This window comes from Gordionus sp. m RMFG-2023, chromosome 3, assembly GCF_954871325.1.
Source record: "Gordionus sp. m RMFG-2023 chromosome 3, tfGorSpeb1-WG-v2, whole genome shotgun sequence".
Classification (NCBI taxonomy): Eukaryota; Metazoa; Nematomorpha; class Gordioida; order Chordodea; family Parachordodidae; genus Gordionus; species Gordionus sp. m RMFG-2023.
This window is the reverse complement of record NC_088777.1, coordinates 10,510,036-10,530,119: the sequence shown is the minus strand read 5'-3', so window position 1 is coordinate 10,530,119 and position 20,084 is coordinate 10,510,036. Positions and strand designations below refer to the sequence as shown.

At 27.3% G+C, this 20,084-nt stretch overlaps 1 protein-coding gene and 1 long non-coding RNA gene across 2 annotated transcripts; one reads left to right on the top strand and one right to left on the bottom strand.

Moving 5' to 3' along the window:
• Positions 1-7,398: 7,398 nt before the first annotated feature.
• LOC135927215 (uncharacterized) lies at positions 7,399-9,763 on the bottom strand. The gene is made up of 4 exons (XR_010571998.1): positions 9,669-9,763; positions 7,658-7,750; positions 7,571-7,615; positions 7,399-7,527 (listed from the first exon to the last, which is right to left on the bottom strand). It is a non-coding gene; the product is annotated as an uncharacterized LOC135927215 (long non-coding RNA).
• Positions 9,764-11,726: 1,963 nt separating this feature from the next.
• LOC135926709 (juvenile hormone acid O-methyltransferase-like) lies at positions 11,727-12,623 on the top strand. Its single transcript, XM_065462641.1, has one exon. It carries the CDS (start codon positions 11,727-11,729, stop codon positions 12,621-12,623), a length of 897 nt encoding a protein of 298 aa, XP_065318713.1.
• Positions 12,624-20,084: the final 7,461 nt, after the last annotated feature.

Genomic DNA, 20,084 nt, shown 5'->3' with positions numbered 1-20,084 from the left:
GAGGTTCCTTTGTGTCCTTGGTGTGGAGAGATGGATGTCAGAAGTGTAATGATGATCAATATGAATAGTATGAAATAATGTGGATCACCACAATGTAGTTTGTATAATTATTGTTTATTTATTTTGAATGACTATGAATTTTTATATTATTAATTTTTGGTATTATTTAATAAAGGAAGGGTTTTTTTAGTGCATTTGTTTCAGTTACTGTTATAAATTTCAGATTAAGTATTGGCAGGAAGGAAAGTAAGCGGTTTTTACAGTGTTTTGACCGTGACCTAGGATTCGAAACCCAGGAGTTATTCGTTATTAAAAGGTAAAAACCAAAATTTTGCATATATTTTGAATTTTTATTTTTAGATACATAACGCAATTATTACTATACGATGTGTCAGTAAGAAGTGTGGGAAAAATAAGATTTTGATATGGGTAGAGATTAAGGGATTTTAGCATTTTGTTTTAAATATTTGGCAAATAAGGAATATGATAGAAAGTATGTAATGAGTATTAGGACTGAAAATAAAGATAAAATTATGAATTTATTATATATAATGTATAATAATTATATATTACTTTGAAAAGGGCTTACTGTTGAGGGCTAATGATATTTGATTCATTTTGGCTCATTTAAGACAATAATATTTGTGGTATTATATGTCTAAATTTACATTTTTACATCCAATATGTGACAATAAGTTATTGTCTTATTATTTGGTAGGCCTTAAGACTCATTGAATGTCGAATAGGTTTCCATCATCCGGAAAACAAACCTCACGTAATGCAGGACAGAAAAGATTGCTGAATATTTAAATGTTGGGGATTTTATGAGCAGGGATATATATGTATATATAGGATTAAAAAATATTCAATTGGTGATTGTAAGTGGATATAAATTTGTGTAATTGAGGATTTATGAAAATATACATAGAAGTGGATTTTTATAATAAAATATTGGTTATATAATTATGCATTTGGGTTTTTAAAGAGATGGACATGTGCGGGCTGGATGTAATCCAGTTTCAATTAGGTTGATATATTATTAAGGGATCTATTGGAGTGTGTTAATGTTGTTTATTTTGAAGTAATTAACCATTTTTATGAAATAAGGTGTAATGTGAATTACACATATGATATATTTAATTATTAATGATAACATATATAGGATACATTTAGATTTAAAAGGATATCATTGGTGAAAATATGAGGTAATGTGACTGCAGGGTTATGTAATAACATTATGAAATACATTGAAATTAAAGAAATCGAGTTATGATGAAGTCAGAATAATATCTATAATGTTATATGAGGTTTGTTTTTTTTAGATTTAATGTATGAATGTAATTTTATAAATTTGGTATGGATTTATATGATATATTGGTATAAGTCTGATATTTTTAATATATATAAATTTGGCATGGATTTATATGATATATGGGTAAAATATGAATTTGATATATATATATAAATTTGGTATGGATTTATATGATATATTGGTATAAGTTTGATATTTTTGATATATATATAAATTTGGCATGGCTTTATATGATATATCGGTGAAAATTATGGTACTTAATATTTTTTTTAAAAAATTATGAAATCTTTATATTTAATATATACATATATATATTTTTTTAAATTATAAAATTTTAAAATTTTTTATGTGCATTTATTATACTATTTTTATTAATTTTTATATGTGAAAGATAAATATTTTTATGGATAAGGTCAGCCATGTGTTGATGGGTATGCCTTAAGATGGAAATATCGTTTAGTTTGAATATTAGAGAAAGTTTTTTTTTAAATTTTTTTTTGTGGGTGTATTTTGTTTATTACACGTTTTTATTCTTTGTAATAATTTTATAGCACATCACATTTTACTATGTATATTATGAACATGTAATATTTTTTTTTTTAAAAAAATCAGATTATTTTATATTTTGAATGTTATATTAAAAATTCTCTACATGTATACCATATTGCCCATTATATTCTCAATTTTTGTCACTTTACATTCTACATTTCTGTGAATCCGTGCTAATTGTGATGGCAGGGTTAGGTAGAAATGGTATATTTTTCTTAGGATACTGAGTAATTCCTAGATGGAAAATATTGTATTTTCTACATATTATATATTTTTCCTCCTTATAAAATATTAAGTTTATGTCTATACATATTCCTTGTAATTTTATTTAAAATCTTTGTTCGACAAATTTTCGCCATTATTTTTAATACCTAAAGATGGATTTTTCTATCTATTTTAATAGATATTTTAAAAAAAAATGTAGCTTTGTTTTTTTTACATGACGGAAGGAAAATTACATGTTGTCGAAATTGCATTTCACACATAACCATTGGTTCACATTAAAGTATTATATGTAAAATCATTATTTCCTAATTCCCATTAATCAGACCCTGAATAATGTATATTATAACTCATAGTTTCCAAATTTATCAAAACGAATGAATTGTTATGTTTTGCTTGTATATTACATTGTCAATATTACTATTCCATAGATTATAAATATGGATACTGTTGTAATTGTTGAAAAAAGAAGAAATAAATTTAATATAATACATAAAATGTCAGTTATTTTCTGACAGGGGAATTAAGTTTTCCTTGGGGGAAGAAGAGGAGATGATGATCACGGGGTGTATTTCATTTGTTAGGAAAAACCCCTAGTGGGAGATGGGAAAATATTGAATAAGATGTCAGCTGTGAACCTTTGGGAGATGAAGAAATGGATAATAATTATATTAAATTTTGGTATATTTTTTTGTGTTAATGTATAGAGATTGTTGTTGATGTTTTTAATAAATAAATTTGAGTCTTATTATTATGAAATTATGGTTTGTTTTGTGTTATGGGATATGGTTTGATATAGAGGTTTTTGAAAGATACCACGATGTAAATGTCATTATTGTTAATATGTTTTCCAGCAATTATATATTGAAATGTACCGGAGATATTATGCTATAAATCATCATAAAAGGAGACGATTCGATAAATTCCCTGAACGTTTTCAAGGCGTACCGAAAGTTGATGCAATGTAAATGGACTATTCGATACAATACCATCAGAGAGGGACGCTGGGCCTGTGAAGGGTGGGCGTGTTGTAACGTTGAAAAAAAGAAGAAATAAATTTAATATAATATACTAAATGTCAGTCATTTTCTGTCAGGATAATGAATTTTCCTTGGGGATGGGAGGAAAAGGAGAACAACGGGTGTTCCTTTGTGTCCTTGGTGTAGAGATGGATGTCAAAAGCGTAATGATGATCAATATGAATAGTATGAAATAATGTGGATCACCGCAATGTAGTTTGTATAATTATTGCGTATTTATTTTGTATGACTACGAATTTTTATATTATGAATTTTTGGTATTATTTAATAAAGAATTTGAAGGGGTTTTTGTAGTGCATTTGTTTCAGTTACTGTTATAAATTTCAGATTAAGTATTGGCAGGGAGGAAAGTAAGGGGTTTTAATTTTATTTTATAAAAGAATTATTGTAAAATTTAAGGTTTTTTTTATAAAAGAAATATTATTATGAAATTATCGTATTTTTTGATATTTATTCTGTAATTGTTGCAATATTATTGTTTCAATAAAAGAGTTTAAAAATTGGAATCCCAAATTGTCCCGTGTAAATTAAGTATTCGAAGGGGTTTTTACAGTGGATTTATTTTAGTTAGTTTTATAAATTGCAATTTAAGTATAGAAACATGTGCAAATGGGACAGACATGTTTATTGTCGTTATCTACACACATTATATAAAAGTATTGATCTGTTCAAAGCTATATTTTATATAACCGATTATATAGTTGTTTTTTCATATATTTTGATTTATAATAATGTCTCAAGTCATCACCGTGATAATTATTCTGAATTCAAATCTAATAAAAAAAAATAATGGCTTCTCTAATAGATATCAAGCCAAATTTATCGAAGATGATTTTCTGTTATTTTCTTCATTCGATATATTATAAAATGAAAATTAAAGATAATAATATTAAAATAGTAACCATTTTGGTATTTACTATTAATATAATAAACTTATAATTAATTACTCAAACAATTAGTAAAATAACATCTAGAGGGAAATAGTCTAAAGATGTAATAACAATAAGATAAATAAAACGTTATTAGTTGAATTGTACTATTTATTAGTTATAAAATTTATAAAAACCTTTATGAACCTGTTTATACCAGCTTGCCCTTCACAGTAAGACAGATTCGAAGTGAAATATACAAAAATATTTAGTCAATTCGTGCTAACTATGATTTCAGGTTATCAGTTTTATAAAAGGGCAACTTCTTATTTTTAAGCAAAACAAAATTTTTAATCCTAAATAAAATAATGCAATTTCATTTTAATTATAAACCAAGTTTTCTTTCTTCCTTTTTTATTGGATAAATTTTAAATAGATATAGATGTATTATATTTAGACCTGCACGCCGAAGTCTCAATTAGCCAGGTTTTTAAATTTTTTCATCGGCGTTCAACCGTGTACCGAATTGGCACAGGTGTAATTATACTTCATGTTTTTTTGAAATTATCTAAATCTTTATTTATTAAACTATTTAAAAAGTTATAAATATTAAATTAAAAATATATTTATCAAAATAATATATATTATATATAAATAAAATATAATTTAAAAATATTTGCAGAATATTTCAAGTTGAATATTTTTTTTTAAATACTTAGAATTGGAACCCCATTTTGGTCAGGTCTCTATTAGTTTTAATTATACAGAGTCAATAAATATATCAGAATCGTAAAATAAAAGAAGGTATTAAATTCTTAAATTTGGCCTCTAATTTTCTTCATTAACTATATTGAACAAACATCAACGGATTACAGAACTTAAGTTTGTCTCCATAATGTTTCTCGTTATAGTCCAAAATATTTTCGACAAATTGCTTAAAAAACAACTCTTTCAATCCAACTTCAATTTCGGCCAACACATCCGGAAAAAATCCCTTGACAAAATTTGTAGCTTCTTCCGAGGAAATGAATATTTAATCTCATCTAACTGTTCTATTTTTATTTTATCTATGTTATAACCCGATTTAATCATGATTCTCTTATAATAGTTTATAGGGTCGGGTTCTATCATCCTACTTCTCCTCCAGGGTAACAATAAACGTTCGTTAAAGTCCTTTAACTTTTTTAAATACGGGTTTAATTCTTTATTATTTAAGATTTCATCAGTTGCATAATTTAAACTTTCAATGGTCTTATCAAAAAATATCAAATTAATAGAACCCGTTTTCGGATTTAGAACTTTAAGTAGATTAGAGAGCGCTTTTGGTTGATCTTCGATCCACTGAAAACAACATGAAGATACCACGTGATCAATAAAATCTTCTTTTATAGTGCTTAAAATATTTTCGACCGCATCTTATTTTGGCGAACGTCAATGAATTCATATTTGAACAATAATGTTTCCTGCTGTATTCCACCATTGGTGAGAGTATGTCTATTCCTAAAACGTTGCCTTTAAATCCCATATCGTTATTAGTCGTTAATAAAGTTTTATAAAGTAAATTTGTTGATTTACCATCTCCACAACCAACGTCTAATATCTTATCGTGTTCTTTGATGCGTGAGATTATGCGAGAAAGTAAATGTGCGTAGATAGAAGATTGATATGAATTATGGTTGGCATAGACATCGCAATCCGAATTCATAAGCATTTTCTAAAAATTATATTACTGAAATATGACTCAAAGGTGTCAAAAAATTATTTTTTAAATGTCCTTCTCATTAATATTCGAATTATTTGATACGTTTGGCCGCAATGAAAGAAAATATTTAATTTATTTTGTTTGTTCTTTGACGGCGAAGAGAATATAAATTTGCAAAAAAATATTTTAACTACTTTTCCGTAGGCAAGGGTAATCTAGATAATCATTCAAATTAGATAACTTACATTGGATAATAATTTATAATGTAATATAATTATATAATTGCCTATACATAAATTTTTATATATTTTTTTTGTACCATATATAAGTCAACGGTTTAAATTATAAGGAAAGTAAGAGAAAAATAAACATTTATACAAAAGTGAACGAGAAAAAGATAGTAATCAACACAATATATGATTTAGGCATACCCATTATTTTATTAGGGGATAGTTGGGGGGGGGGGGGGGGAAGAAACTTCGTAACTCATTCATTTTATCTAATGTTTGCTGAAATTTAACTTTTCTTTCAAAATTCTCTTAAGATTTTTCCACGTTTAACGCTTTGAATGACTAATCGTAAATTTTTTTAATGTTAAATAGGGGTTAAATTATTCTGAATATAAACGTGGAAAATTTTTGATCCCTTAAGTATCGATATAACGAGATCCTACTATAGTTATATTTTTATACAAAAGTCCAATTTTTATTTTAAAAAAATTATCAAGTAGATTATATAAAAATATAAATAAATATCAAATAAGCATTAATCATAAACCAAACCTAACTAATCTCAGCCATCCTCTGGTTTTTATTTTTGAAAATATAACTCAACCTTGAAGAAATAAATAAATTCTAGCCTCAATGCTTAGCATTTTCACCACGTTAAGGGAGAATAAGTGGCCAGCCTAATACACTTTAATTTTAAATATCTCAAAAAATATTAAGGTTAAAAACCTAATTTAAATTTTATTAAATAGCTTTATAATAGCCCTTTAATATTATTATATTGAAAATAAGTCTATTACCAAAAACCCATAAATATAGAACCAGAAATAGCTATACTGCTCTTTTTTCTTTTAAATATTATTTATAGATACACGTGATACTTCATTATATTTGTGCCAAATCCTAGACTGCGACTAAATATTGGTCGTATGGCTAAAATCGTTCATAAATATCATTTATATTAAAATATATAGTAATATTTCCAAATTTTCAGAATAAAAAGAAAACATAAAATTTAGACATGTTAAAAAATAAGTGGGTGGACATTGGCGATCTCTGGGTTGGGCCTTATATTTTCAGAAAAATCAGACCAGGTCAGTCTTAAATTTTATAAAGAAATATATATTTTAAAATTTTTGCAAGAAACAAGTAGCCAATATTTATTATTTGTTTGTAGAATGATCATAAACTCGATTTTAAGTAAGAAAAAAAAGGATAATTTCTATATCTAAATAAATTCGGGCAATGGGAATTTAAATTAATATTATAATAAACATATTAATTAAATAAGTGAATGAATTTGAATAAAATTTGACTTTTATTTTTCCTTCCATGGGAATAAAGGCATGAAATTTTTGTGTTCCGGGAAGTCGTTGTTAAACATTTATTTTTGAGATTGAATAAAATAACTCCAATTTCCATATATATTTTATTTATCAATTCAATCATATATATAACAGAATTAATTTAACTTGTACACATCAAATTATAATAAGATATATATAACTTTTACAGGAGTTGGTTTTCAGATGATCACTGTCATCTCTCTCAACCATAGTGATTGATAATCTCTTGATGTCTTACATGCATATCATATAATATTGCCCTAAGATATTATATAGAATTAAATATATAATCTACATTTAAACATTATTTGATTGACAACAGTTTCCATGCGTAAATATTAACCGTTACTGAAATATATAATTAATTCCTGGATATTAATTCTCGCATACTTATATAAATCCAAGGACGCTCCAGGCTTGCTCTAGCCTCTAATAAACTATCGCAAGGAGTTATGCCATGTTCAGTTGCAAAATAAAGCCATTCTGCCTTGATAAAAATATAAAATATTTTCCCCATATTTTTTAAGAAAAAATTTAAAGTAACGTTTTGACCACTACTCAAAAAAATAAACCTCTTACTCGTTACCTTTTGAAACCCGTAATAAATGGCGTTCCTTTTCCTAAAAAACCGTTACTTTACAGCACGAAATATAATATATTTCTATTATTAACTTCTTTTTTTTTGTAGTGCACTCTAAACATTTTTTGGACATTTCTTACACGCTCTGTTTTTTTTAAATGCTAATATTTCCGGCGTTTTTTGTCACTTATCATAATTTTACATGATTTATAATTTAGTAGTGTAATAAAATCATAATTCCTATCATGACCTGCGAGGAGCTGGAGTAACTCAGAAATAGTTTTATTAATTATTTGATATCATTAATGAAATATCTTTAAAGAAAGTGATACCCTCACCCCCCCCCTTTCCTTAGAACCTAGAGTAACGATTAATTTTAATAGCTCTTGAAAACTATTTTTATTAACGTTTTCATATGATATTCTTGTAGAGATATTTAATTTTATTTTAACCCTTCTCCCCTCCCCCTTGTGATATAGACTTGGAGACAATCAATTTTATCGCTAAGAATATTATAAATATTGTAAGGCAAGTAAAAAATAATAATAAACACCTAAACCTTAAACTAAATACAATTTAAAAATAAAAACATGAGAAATTCAATAAGAAAATTCTGAGAAAATCAAAATTCATACTGCGCAAAATCTTCTTACATTTTAAGAAAAAAAATCGGCCAAAATCATTAAAATATATATTATTCTTCAAGTATTTTTAATTCTGACAATTGAAAAAAAAAATCTGAAATGTTTCATTTTTTGGCAGAGCTAACTTCTTATCACACTCAGATTAGAATTATCCGTTAATATGCCAAACAATAGGGTAATTGGTAACATATAAAAATTATTGCGGGAAACAATTTTTAAAAGAGAGTTTTCTGATTCGGGTTTAACCTGTTGATGCGCAATTAAAAAAATTTGAACATTAAGTAAACTCTAGAATGAATCATAACATTTTGAACAATATATAAAAAATATTTGCACTTTTATTAGAACTGGTTCTTGGAAATTTTAAAGTTCAGGTTTTCTAGATTTATTTCCAGTTCCAAAATGTCTACTCCGCCCAGGGTTATTAAAACTCTAATCGAATTCACACAAATTCATATTTACCATACTTATATTATATTAGGATAGACGTATCCCAAAATGTATTATACCTTGAATGTTATAAATTTTTAAGGATATAAATATGAGCCTTTTATTGCTTTTATATATTAAATTTTCTTATATCCCTTAATTCACACCCAACCCTATTCATATCTTTGTCAACCCTAATAAATCTGACTATAACAAATTACAAAGTCCAAAATGTAATCCTGTGCTTGTTCAAGAGGTACACCACATGATTTTAAGTTTTTAACTCTGATTTCAAGGTAAATACCATTCCGCAAAATTTACTTCAAAAAAATATTGCTAATTTTCGATCTATAAAAAATTAAATCACTATTAGGGTTCATCTTCAACAAATACAGTAATTTAACTTTTGTATTTAATTACGCGTTATTTTGTCTCTTAAAAACAAGTGATCCAATAGAAATAGGAATCAAGAATTTTTTTACTAATTTGGCATGTCAAGAAGTAACAGAAATACTTAGATTAGGTGCCAAATTAATCCCGAATAAAAATCTCTTAATTAAGAGGATATTATAAACACTTTCTTTTTTACCCTAAAAATTCTTAAAAATATGAATGTAGTGTTGTTAAACGGCTAAGCCAAGCCGGCTTAGCCGAAAACTCAGCCAGTTTTTGAGCCAAAATTTTGGCTCAGGCTCAAGCTAGATTATATGATAAATTGTGTTATTAAAAGAACGTATTAAAAAGAGACCTTTTTTTGAATAAGGCTGTTGTAGAGCAAAATTTAATATTTTAATGGAGTCGTCTCAAGAATCACAAGTATGGATAAATTTCAACCAATTTCTTGAGGTTTGGTATAAAATTGGATTATCATTATTGCTGGTTTGCATCTATTTAATTTTTTTTTATTGATAAATAAAATAATGAATGTATGGCAATAACTTTAGAACTTGTTATTACCACCAGATATCTGCAAAAGTAGCCCTGATTGATACCCGGCCCGCCTACTTTTTAAAAAAATCGGGCTCGGGCTGAGTCGGGCTTAATATTTTTTAAAAAAAATTCGGGCCGTGTCGGGGCTTGGAAATATTTTTTTAAATATATCTAAATTTTCAATTTTATGTTGAATTTTTTATGTAAAATAAGAGTATTTATTATTTATAGAAACTAAAGGCCTTATGACATATTTCCTTAATTTTGGGTATAATAATTTTAAAAAAATTTAAATTATAACTTTAAATAAAATTAATTTCTATATTTAAATAAATTCGGACCGGGACGGCAAATTTTTTCTTAAATAATTTCGGGTTCGGGCCGGCCAAACTTTTTTTTAAAAATTTCGGATATGGCCAGGCATAAAAAGTTAGGCTCGGATCACTAATTTACATATTGACCCCTTAACAATAACATTTATTTTTAAAAGAAATTTGACTACCCATATTAATTTTATAGAAAATAAAATATATTATATTTATAAATGGACATTTGTAAAAAAAAATACAAAAATCACCAAATTTAATATGGCTTTAGGTAAAAATATTGATTGATGATTTTAAATAATGATTGTTAAAAAAATTGTGATAAATTAATGTTTTATTTGTGGCAGGCATCATCTGATTAATTAATATTTCGATATCTTGGCCAACTTTAAAACTGAAATACAATATATTAAGTCTAAGAGTGTTTACGCAAGGAAAGTGAGTGACACTACATATTTTTTATTTCCAAGATGGCATCATAAAAATGGGCTATTTCATAAAATAGGGAATGATTTATATATATTTGAATGATTTAATAGCGGGGAAAAAAACGGTTATCTATACGCCTTTTTTAAACCATTTTCTTAGTCTACTTAAAGCTTATCTATCTATCGTAAAATCAGTTCCTGTGAATAGTTCGAATCCCGTCTATCCTAAGTCGTACAAAGCTAAATCACTTTTCTGGAAAGTCTTTGAAAGAAATTAATTAAATAATGTTTCTGGTATCTTTAATTTTATTAATAATTTTTGCAGGATAACTTTCATTTTTTTTCTATTTCGATTCCCGTTTTCGTTATTCTATTTCCAGCAAATTTTAGAATAAATTTTTTTTAAACAGATTGCAAAGACTTAAAGCTAATAAGAACGACCTTTGTTTATGCGGCTCCCTTCTGCTTACCGTATTTTAAAAAAAAACTTGCTCAAATTATGCGTGCTCTCATATTACACTTAGAGAAATACTGGAAATAAAATCGATCGGAATCAGTAACGACAAAAAAATGTAGTATCAGTGCACCTCTGAGTGGTAAATAGTAAAGCGTTACTGATACCTTTTAAAAAACTATGTAGTGAGGGTATTTTTTTTTTTGAAGAATACAGCAAAATGAAAGGGCGTTACTTTATTTGAGTAACATTAACGGGCACTATTATATTGATTTGAGATTTTAAATTTTTTTTTGTTAAATCCAAAATGCAGGATCAGATATTTTATTTTTCAAATAAACTTGTTATAAATACGCGCCCCGTTTTGATAAAATATGAAATTTATTTGTAATTTAACTATTCGTTTTTTAAAAAGAATCATATAATTAATTCCTTATAATCAATTAATCATTACACATTTAAAAGATTATAAGTAGTGTCAATGCCAAAATTACTTCAAATATTTTAAATAATTCGCATATACAAAACACAGTGATATTCATTATATTTATCTTCTTATTTTCAAACAATTTAAATAAAAAGGAGTTTGACATTTAAAAATAGAAAATTATTTTTAACAATTTAGACATTGAATCATTATTTAGATAAATAAAATAATTATATAAAAAATGTTTATGAATTCGGACTGTGAGGCCTATGCCAACCAAAACGCATATCAATCCTATGTTTACGCTTATCTCCTTTCCCGTATAATCCCAAGCATTAAAGAATGCGACAATGTATTAGACGTTGGCTGCGGAGATGGTAAGTCCACCGATCTACTTTACCAAACTTTAATAACAACTAATCACGATAATGAATTCAAGGGAAGTGTTCTAGGAATAGACTTGCTTCCACCAATGGTCGAATATTCCAGGGAACGCTATTGCTCTAACCTAAAATCATTGATATTCGCCAAAATAGATATAGCCAGCGAAAACGCATCCGAAAATATTCTAAGTACCATTAAAGAAGGTTATATTGATCACGTAGTGTCCTCGTCTTGTTTTCATTGGATCGAAGATCAGCCGAAAGCGCTAGCTAATCTACTTAAGGTTATAAATCCTGGAGTTAGTTCTATTAATTTGATATTATACTATGGGATTGTAGACAGTGCAAATTATGCCACCGTAAGAGCTTTGAATAATCAAGAGTTTAGTCCTCATTTAAAAAAATTAAAAGAGTTCCATGAAGGCTTATTATTACCATGGAGGCGTGCGTGGATGATAGAGGCCGACCCTATAAAGGCTTATAAGAAAATGATGATAGATGTTGGGTATAATGAAGATGGAATAACGATAGAAAAATTAAATGAAACTAAGTACTCCTTTTTACCTTCACCTGAAGTAGCTGTGAATTGTATCCAAGCTAGTTTCCCAGATGTGTTAGCTGAAATAGAGAAAATGGGATTGAAGGAAAAGTTTTTTAGACAATTTATTAATAATATGCTCGATTACAATGCGAGATATCGCGGTAACAAACTGACGATGTCTTTTCCATTGATGTATGTTCGTTATCATTCATGAATAAGATTAGATATAAATTTATTAACTCGTTGAATTCTTTTTATTAGCCAATAAAATCATATTTTAGTATACCGCGGCCTTGACCTTGACCTTGTCGAATATAAATTATATACATGTTATTTAAAATTATATTTAATAGTAATTTTGAATATTTATATCTTTTTTATTGATTTGTATACATAATTATAAAATATATTTTCATTAAGATTGTTATAAATCCACCGTTATTTTACATCAAACTTGTAAATGAAATCGAAGAATTACTGTTCATTTTTAAAAAAAGTATTGTATAAATATATATTGTCGAAAAAAATATAATGCGATATATCAGCAAAAAAAATTATATATTTAAGTATAAAATAAAGGAAATTTTCTAAAAATATTAAATTGTTAGCCCATGATTTGAAAAAAAATGGCGATATTAAAATCTGCCAATTTTCCCAGAATGCTTCTATTTTATATTTTTTAAAGATCAATTCTTTTGTATAAAGAAAGCCTCCTTATAACTTATAAAAAATTTCCATGTTCAAATACAATTTGATTTTTAAAAAATGGTTTTTTTACCTCTGAATAGTAAAAAGTTAAAATATTTTTAAAGATTAATTTCGTTATTTTATAAGCTGTTTTTTTTAAGAAGCTAATAAGCAATTGAGCTCAAAATATATATTAATCAGTTAAAAATCAAACCACTTAAAATAAATTATATTCACTATAACCTAATATCATATTCTTCTAAATCATTTAAATCAAATAAATTTGAGATTCTAAATTGCACAATCACTCAAATTGAACACAAACTCGAATGCTGAATAAAGGCCTTTGCCCTACTTGAGGCATATTATACCCCTCTATTGCACCTAGGTGTTCAAGTATACACACTCTGGTTCTACTCACCATCAGTATTCCCCCTCTCCCATCACAAATCCCACCATACAATAATGCTGTTATTAATGATATAGATCAATTACCCCATTATGAAACCATCTTTGCAATTAAAGTTTTCATATCATGATCTCATATAATATATTTGAGAATAAAATATCAAAATTATGCATATTTGATATTGGAATTGGTAATATAATAACTATTGATAGAATTATTCCATATAGTTTTAAATTTATTAGTAAATGGACTATCTGATTAATGGTTACTATCAACATAAATTTCATCATATCCTAGCTGAAATAGACTTTTCGAACGCCTTTAACTCTCTAAGGTGTAGAGCGTTTCTGAATCCTAACCTCACCCTCTACCCACGATACTCACAATTTATCTTCGATTATTATGCTAGTCCTTCGCATCTTCAATTTAGAGATAGATTGATTTCTTCTAGCGATAGAATACAACAAGGTGACCCTCTAGGTTCCTTTTTATTCTGTCTGGGCATTAATAGCATAATACAAGGTATAAGTGAACAATGCAAGCTAAATTCTCATAATTGGTATATCGACAATGGTATACTAGGCAACCCAGTGGATGGATACTCTATTGGACACCGAGACTCCACATCTCTACCTGCCAACTAAGCAATCCTTCCTACTACTAATAGCCACGACTCTAACATCGTTCGTGCCCTGGCCTTCTTTAAAAACTGAGAAAACGGATCTCTGCTAGGACCGAGTATCTTAACAAGGGATTCTACCTACGTCAAGGGTTAGCCCTAAACATAATAAAATGAAATTATTTCAGCATTATAATCTCAGTGACCGAAACCAAAATATATAAGTTTTAAAAAAATAATAAATTTTTTAAAAAAATGTAATTTTATCAAATATGTTTCTTTAAACAATTTTAATTGTATGAATATTAAAATATATTTGCTCATCTTGGATTTGGGTATTCAGGTGAAATGAATGCTAATTGGAAATACTATAAGGAAAATAAGTTAAACATTATGTAAAAAAATAGAAGTTGTGATGGGCAAAAAGTTATTAATTATTTATATTTTTTAGACGTCATGGTAAGACTTTTAATTAATTCATACTACTAACTACATTGGTGAAAAGTTATTTGTTCAGTATTGCCAACTAACAGCTACTTATTTAGCCTAGATATATAGTAATAAAGCTAAAATCAGCCCTTCACATAGTAATTAAATATATGTATGTGTTAATGAGTATGGATTGTGGTCAAACATTAAATCTCTAGAGAAAAATATATAAATTTATGCAACTTATATTAAAATTAGTATTTAAATTTGGTTAAATAAATGAAATCAATTTAATTAATGTCAACCTAGCCAGCTTATAAATTTTTTTAAAATCCTGAACTTATTTTAAAATATCCGGTTTTCTCAAAATTATTTGAATTTTTTCAAAATCTTGTACCCCCTTTTTTTGTTATTTGGTTTTAATCATTCATTTACTTTCTGATTTTAATCATAATAAAATTATATGCTCAAGTTGATTTTTGTTAAAAGATAACAATTAAATTTAAAAAATGAGACTTCTTTTCCAGCAATGTCTTAATTTTGAAAGACACGAAGGGAAAATATATATTCATACTAGAAAAAAATATTAGGTCGTAGTATCTTGAGCTATAAATCGTTTATTTTCGTTCTGATTATGACTGCAATAAAATTATATATTATATTTATATCTAAATTTTTTACAAATGAAGGTCTAGTTTATCGTCTTTTTATTGTAATTGCCTTCGTTTAATTCTACAAAATCAATAAATATATCAGAATCGTCATATAAAAGAAGGTATTAAATTAATAAATTTGGCCTCTAATTTTATTTATAAACTATATTGAACAAACATCAATGGAGTACAGAATTTAAGTTTGTCTCCATAATGTTTCTCGTTATAGTTTAAAATATATTCGACAAATTGCTTAAAAAACTCCTCCTTCAATCCAACTTTGTCAATTTCGGCTAACACATCCGGAAAAAATCCCTTGACATAATTTACAGCTTCTTCCGAGGAAGGCTGAAGTGAATACTTTATTTCGTCTAATTGTTCTATTTTTATTTTATCTTCTTTACAACCTGATTTGATCATGATTCTCTTATAAGAGTTTATAGGGTCGGGTTCTATCATCCAACTTCTCCTCCAGGGTAACAAAAAACGTTCATTGTATTCCTTTAGCTTTTTTAAATATGGGCTCAATGCTTCATTAGTTAGGATTACATCAGTTGCATAATTTAAACTTTCTATGATCCTATAAAAAAATATCAAATTAATAGAACCCGTTTTCGGATTTAGAACTTTAAGTAGATTAGAGAGCGCTTTTGGTTGATCTTCGATCCACTGAAAACAACATGAAGACACCACGTGATCAATAAGACCTTCTTTTATGGTACTTAAAATATTTCCGACCGCGTCTTCACTAGCTATATCTATTTTGGCGAACGCCAATGAATTCTTACTTGAACAATAATGTTTCCTGCTGTATTCCACCATTGGTAAGAGTATGTCGATTCCTAAAACGCTGCCTTTGAATTCATCATTATTAGTCGTTAGTAAAGTTTTGTAAAGTAAATTGGTTGATTTACCATCTCCACAACCAACGTCTAATATCTTGTCGTGTTCTTTGATGCGCGGAATTAAGCGGAAAATTAGATATGCGTAGATAGAAGATTGATGTGAATTATGGTTGGCATAGACCTCGCAATTCGAATTCATAAACATTTTTTTAAATTTTTTTTATTATCGATAAATGAATAAAGGCGTTAAAAAATTTTTTTTTGAAAGTCCTCCTTGAATTATTTGTAACTTATGAAAAAAAATACGTATAGCCGCAAGGTAATATCAAAAGAAGATTAATAAATTATTTTATTTTGTCTTTGATGAAGTCGAAGGGAATCAAAATTTTAAATTTCTTTTCGGTAAGCAAGGTAATCTAGATAATCGTTCAAATAAATTATTATGTAATAAAAATAAATGATTTAGCATATATATGAATCTTCAGATATTTTTTTTGTACCCTATAAAATTTAACGGTTTAAATTATAGGGAAAGTAGAGCAAAATAATTATTTAAACTTACGTGAACACGAAAAATATAAATTAACACAATATATGACATAGGCATACCCGTTATTTTACTAGGAAATGTAGGGGTGGGGAACTTCGTACAAACATTTTATATACTGTTTGCTAAAATTTATCTTTAATATTCTCGGATATAAGGTTTTTGAATACCTGGTTCCAAAATTTTCTAATGTTAAATAGGGGTTTATTTTTTTTCGCATATAAACGTGCAAAATTTTTGATTCCTTAAGTATCGATATGTCGAAATCCTACCATAGTTATATTTTTATACAAATGTCCAATTTTTATTTTAAAAATAATTATCAAGTAGATTATATAACAACTTATTATAACCTAACCAATCTCAGCCTCTAGTTTTATATTGAAAATATAACTTAAACTTGAAGAAAGCATAAATAAATTCGCGCCTCAATGTTTAACATTATCTCTACCTGAAAAAAAAGTGCCACAAAAAAGGAATCAATTACTTTCATATATTTTTTATCATAAGAATTTGATAGTGCTGTAAACATTAAAAAAATCTTCATTTTGTTAGATCAAATTTTGCCTAAAAAAGCCAAAATCTTTAATAAGAAAATCTTTTGTAATTTTGATGTATCTTAGACTATGCAAATGAGAAGAAAACGCGTGATAATTGTAGATTTTTCATACTTTAAGAATTTAACAATTGGAGTTGTTCACTTTTTATTTTTCGATTATAATTTTCTTAATTTTTAATCTTTCGTTACTGTTTCCTTTTATGTTAATTTATAAGTGATTAATTTCTAATTAATAGTATTTAATAAAGGAATTAGTATTTAATTTTATTTCTATTTTATTTTTAGGCTCTAATACCCCGACTTACAACAATGGTGTCGAAACAGTATGTTCTATGGGCCTAAACCTTCAGCCTAATTAACTCTGAAAAGAAATTCTAAATAAAAGGGGAAGGGGATGTATGAAATGACCATCGACACTAAAACAAAGAATGAGATCAATGAAACGATGGTATCAATATCTAGGCAAATGGTCGTAGTTCGAAAGAGTATAGAATTAGTCGTTTTAGTTACAAGAGATTCTGATAGTTAAAAGGAATTTGTCACAAGAGATCGTTATACGTACAAGTGATCGTTTTAGCTAAAAGAAATTTGTTATAATTCTTAAAGATATACGTTTAATGTTATGTAAGTTGATAATATTTAGCAAAATATAAGGTTGTTGATTAACCAAAATCTTCAGGAAGAGAAACGGCTTTCATTATTAGAAAATTCATGCCGCAATCTAGCTCATTTAGAGATCGAATTTTTATTTTGCATTTAAGATACAAGAAATCGTTATAGTATAAGAGATCTTTATTACAAGAAATGGTTATTGTTACAAAAGATTGGTACCGGTAGAATCGTGATAAGAGGCAGTATCGTTACAAAAGAGCGTTATCGTTATAAGAGATATTTATCGTAGACATTATGGGACAAGAGAGATGTCTTCGCGAAAGATTGGGATAACTCAATGTCTTAGAATCAGTCATCACTTATAACTAGTTATCCTGTATGGGCAGTTCAGAATGGATGTAGGCGATTTAAAGGAAGGGGTGTCGAATACGTGTATTGAATTAAGGATAATTTACCAAAAGAATCTAAGACGGACTATAATTGAAAAAGTGACTAGAATTCATCGATAATCGTTTACATGTAATCGTAATCCATTACCCGTTATAATCAATTACCGTGATAAAGAGTTTAGTTACAAGAGAACGTTAGAAACAAGCAAAGACTAGAATAAGTTATCAAGATTTAAAACGGGCTTTAGAAGAAACAAAGATTGTAAAGAAAGAATAGCATCAATCAATAATTGGTAACTAGTCATCATGAATAGTTGAAAGCATGAGTTAATCGAGTTCGTCAATTGCCTACAGAGATAAAGATCGTTTGCTAGGGGTTGACAAGCAACAGAAGATATAATTCAAGAATTTCAAGCTGTAATTGGATACGAATGGTCCTTATAAACTAAGAATACTAGAAAAGGAAGAGCCGTCGTGTTAGAAATTAGAAAACCTTAAAGATTAAGCAGAATAGATTTAGTGGATATATAAGATCAGTAAAGTGGAAATCGAAAGATAGTTAGTTATTCGCTGAATGGTGGGTCTAGTGGAAGGGTGTTGTAATCTATTATTCAAATTGTGATAATATTCAAACAAAAATAATGTTTTATTAAAATTATTACTTTATTATTTAGACAAATGAGAGGAAAACGCGTGATAATTGTGGATTTTTCATATATTAAGGTTTAATAATTGGAGTTGTTCACTTTTTATTTTTCGCTTATAATTTTCTTAATTTTTAATTTTGTTACTTTTCCCTTTTATGTTAATTAATAATTGATTAATTTATAATTAATAGTATTTAATAAAGGAATTAGTATTTAATTTTATTTCTTCTATTTTATTTTTAGGCTCTAATACCCCAACGTACAACATACCTAACAGTTTATTAAACATGTATTTAAAGTTTTAAAACCCTTAAAAAATAAATAGTATTATTACGATTTAATGTTTCCCAGTAAAAAAAACAATAATATTGAAATCTAATTTTTCTGCTAGAAAAATCATATAAACATATCATATCATAAAAGTAATATAAAATTTTATAATGTTCTCTTAAGATATTGAACGAGTAAAAATAATTACGGGTTTGACCAAGACTTCGATAAAAAAAGGTTTTAAGTTTGAAAAGACTAACTTGCCTCTGAAGACTTTTCATACTTATCTCTCTCTGGTAAAAATTAAGCTACAAACATCATAAAAAAATTTATTAGAATTTGGGTCTTTACCCATATTATTTCTTTTCATGTTCGTTTAGTTGTAGTTTTCCAGGTCTGACAGTGTAAACAGTTGACCTACTAATCTCCTTTACCATGTTTCCACGATTCTGAGCATAACACGGAAGAACCAATTTTCTCATAACCACTTTCACCCATGATATCTTAAATGCCTCGCTCCCATCACTGTGCTTTTTTTCTCATCACCCAATCATTTTTATGTGGTCATAAAGAATTTTAGTTAGTTTATACGATCAGATGCCTTTCAAGTGATCCACCTCCATTGTTGTAACCAGTTAAGGAAATGATGATCCTATGCATCCCGTATCCTGGACAATGGGGAAGCTAAAAAACTCCAATGTCCTTTCAGGCATCATCATTCTCCCATTAAATTGAGGAAGAATTTTAAGTAGGGGAGACTGGGGTTAGGTAAACCCTCGGACATGGCAAACCACTTAATCTTGTTTAAAATTAAATAGACTAAAGGTTTAAATTTTATACTAATATAGTTTTTATTAATATGCATTAGGCAAAAAATCTTTTGAAATAATTATTAAAAATTTATATCAAGTTCAATTTTAAAAGTTTTAGCCCTCTTTTATAATTTGAAAAATTTTATGAGTATTTATTTTAAAAAATACTTCAAAATCTTAAGATTTCCAGCTGCGTA